General features: G+C 35.0%; 1 protein-coding gene across 1 annotated transcript; it reads right to left on the reverse strand.

Annotated features, from left to right (window-relative positions):
- Window positions 1-866: 866 nt before the first annotated feature.
- Window positions 867-1,861, reverse strand: LOC107398052 (uncharacterized protein). Its single transcript, XM_064358448.1, has 2 exons — window positions 1,229-1,861; window positions 867-1,176 (listed from the first exon to the last, which is right to left on the reverse strand). Exons 1-2 carry the CDS (start codon window positions 1,724-1,726, stop codon window positions 895-897), a joined length of 780 nt encoding a protein of 259 aa, XP_064214518.1. The 5' UTR covers window positions 1,727-1,861; the 3' UTR covers window positions 867-894.
- Between the last annotated feature and the right edge of the window lie 1,629 nt (window positions 1,862-3,490).

Below are 3,490 nucleotides of genomic sequence, written 5' to 3' on the forward strand. Positions count from 1 at the left end.
TTTGAGCTAGAAATCGGCGTTTTCAGTTTCTTTTATAAAAGTTTTTTCGTTTTTATACAAAGAATCGTCCAAAATAAGCCGTTTTCAGTCAATTCCCAAGGTTTTTTCTCATTTTTAAACAAGAAATTGCCTTAAATAAATCGTTTTCTTCTAAACTAGTGCATAAACCGTTCTTTTGAGTCAGAATAAGGCGTTTTCAGTCTGTTTTATGAAAGTTTAGTCGTTTCTAAGCAAAAAATCGTCCGAAATAAGCCGTTTTTATCCAAACTATAACATAAATCGTAGTTTCCGACTAGAATAAGCTGTTTTCTCAAAGAGTTTTTTTGTTTTTTTAAGCAAGAAATTGCCAAAAATGAATCGTCTAGTTCCGAACTGGTGCATAAATCGTTCTTTTTAAGCCAGAATAAGGCGCTTTCTGTCTCTTTCATGAATGTTTTTTCATCTCTAAGCCAATTTTCAGAAGAAATTCTTGTTTTTAACCGTTTTTCTTAAACTAAAAAATCGTCATTTTTAATATGAAATATTCATGATTTTTTCGCAAAAACAAGATAAATACTCGTAAAGTAAGAGCAAAATAATGTCAAAACAACGTAATTTTCTACATAGTTAGATGATTTTTTGGCGTGTTTTTTAAATGAAATTTTACTCAAAAAAAGTTCAAACGAGAACGTAAGCTAACTTTTGAATTAAAATAACTTATCGGTTATTTGAAAGTAAAATCAACACAAGGCCTTTGGTAAAAAAATAAAAATACGCATTTCAAGCTAGCGATAACGCTAGTTTATATTTTTATTACTGTTTTTCTTGAAATATTTTGTTTCACTTTTTTGCTTTGATTTGGGTTTGGGTCAGAAAAACACCAATTTTTTACGAAAATAATTTATTGAAACAATATCACACAACAGAAAAATGTGCCGTTTTGGGGGCCGTCGCCTCCGCCTCGGCTAAGGCCCTCATGAGCTCGGCTCTCGCCTTGGCACTAAACCAAAGCATCAAAACAACAACGACTACCAACTGAACGCTAATAAAAATATAAGTCCCCGTGGAAGCGGGCCGATCCTCCAAAACATCCTGCATGGACCTGAGAGTGGTCCCGATGTACACCCCCACGGCCTGCGCCGGCATGAGCCCCAAAAGGGAGGCCAAGTGATAGATTTTCGCATTCACGTTACTCAACTGAAAAAAAAAAACACAATTATAAAGACATTAAAAAAAATAAAATAATTACGGCAAATATCGTGTTTTGGAGCCCGAACGGAATGGGGGTCAGCCGTGAACAGAAGACAATCTTGAAGCACAGGGGCCCCGAAATGAGCCGCATGATCGCTTGTGCTGTGTCGTTTTGTGTGTATTTGTAAATGGATTTGTGGTGCCCCACGAGTCTTAGGATATTGTGCGCTACCAGAAGCCCCAAATTTGCCCCAATTATGGTCAGGATTAGCCCTCGGGCGAACCCGAAGAGGTAGCCCTCAGCCACCACCAGCACTATGTACCCGATGCTGATCGGGAGAGACACCAGGATGAACAGGATGTTCAAAGTGGCTGAGATCACCAAAGGGTCCTGATTTTCCAGCCATAGTAGTATGAACTTGATGTATAGTTTGCAAAGTAGCACGATTGATAATCCGGTGATAAGAGCGAAGATTATGGCGATGAGGCGCCGCAACGAAACGAAGCAGAACGTGGGGGTTTTGAGACACTTTTTTGGTACTTCGTATTCGTTCATGACAGTTTCTGGGGAAACTTGGGGACGAATGAAGCTACGTCATGACGGAATGAGTGGAAATTGTTAACTGTTAATTTTGAACGAGGTGGAATTTGGTGAAAAACATAACCTTCGCGTTTGTTGTGACAAGTGACAGCTGATAAAATTGCAAATTATTTATTTAACTAAACAATCAGTGATTTAACAAATACAACAGTGATACGATAGTTTACCGCAATATTATGTTAGTTGGGCGAAATCAATTGAGAGAATTTATTTAATTTATATAAAAAATAAACGGGTGTATTGTTGGTTACATAAGCACGACACTAACTTGAGTTACCTGTGTCTCAAAAACTAGAGCTGGTAGGAAAAATTTGTTAACAGTTTTGGAATCAGCTTCCAAAAGATACTCAACAATAGCAAAAAAAATTGAGGCAACAGAAAAAATTTGTGTTTTTTTTTAAAGAAACACTAACTTGAGTTACCTGTATCTCAAAACCTGAAACTGATAAAAAAATCTGTTGGCTGTTATTTTTTTGGAATCAGAGTCTAACAGTTACTCAATAATGGAAAAAAAAATTGAGGCGACAAAGAAGTAACTGACTAAAAGTTGTACTTTTTTTTAAGAAATGCCAACTTGAGTTATCTATATCTCAAAACCTAGAACTGGTAGAAAAAATCTGTTGGCTGTTTTGGAATCAGCGTCTAACAGTTACTTAACAATAGAAAAAAAATCTGAGGCGACAAAGAAGTAACTGATTAAAAGTTGTACTTTTTTTGAAATACTAACTTGAGTTACCTATATCTCAAAAACTAGAACTGGTAGAAACAATCTGTTGGCTGTTTTGGAATCAGGGTCTAACAGTTACTTAACAATAGAAAAAAAATCTGAGGCAACAAAGAAGTAACTGACTAAAAGTTATACTTTTTTTTTAAGAAATGCTATCTTGAGTTACCTATATCTCGAAAACTAGAACTGGTAGAAACAATCTGTTGGCTGTTTTGGAATCAGCGTCTAACAGTTACTCAACAATAGAAAAAAATCTCAGGCGACAGAGAAGTAACTGACTAAAAGTTGTACTTTTTATGAAATACTAACTTGAGTTACCTATATCTCAAAAACTAGATCTGGCAGAAACAATCTGTTGGCTGTTTTGGAATCAGCGTCTAACAGTTACTCAACAATAGAAAAAAATCTCAGGCGACAGAGAAGTAACTGACTAAAAGTTGTACTTTTTATGAAATACTAACTTGAGTTACCTATATCTCAAAAACTAGATCTGGCAGAAACAATCTGTTGGCTGTTTTGGAATCAGGGTCTAACAGTTACTTAACAATAGAAAAAAAATCTTAGGCAACAAAGAAGTAACTGACTAAAAGTTATACTTTTTTTTAAGAAATGCCAACTTGAGTTACCTATATCTCAAAAACTAGAACTGGTAGAAACAATCTGTTGGCTGTTTTGGAATCAGGGTCTAACAGTTACTTAACAATTGAAAAAAAAATCTGAGGCAACAAAGAAGTAACTGACTAAAAGTTATACTTTTTTTTAAGAAATGCCAACTTGAGTTATCTATATCTCAAAAACTAGAACTGGTAGAAACAATCTGTTGGCTGTTTTGGAATCAGGGTCTAACAGTTACTTAACAATAGAAAAAAAATCTGGGGCAACAAAGAAAAAACTGACTAAAAAAGTTATACTTTTTTTAAGAAATGCTATCTTGAGTTACCTATATCTTAAAAACTAGAACTGGTAGAAACAATCTGTTGGCTGTTTTGGAA

The sequence above is a fragment of the Tribolium castaneum genome, chromosome 8, assembly GCF_031307605.1.
Source record: "Tribolium castaneum strain GA2 chromosome 8, icTriCast1.1, whole genome shotgun sequence".
Taxonomy (NCBI): Eukaryota; Metazoa; Arthropoda; class Insecta; order Coleoptera; family Tenebrionidae; genus Tribolium; species Tribolium castaneum.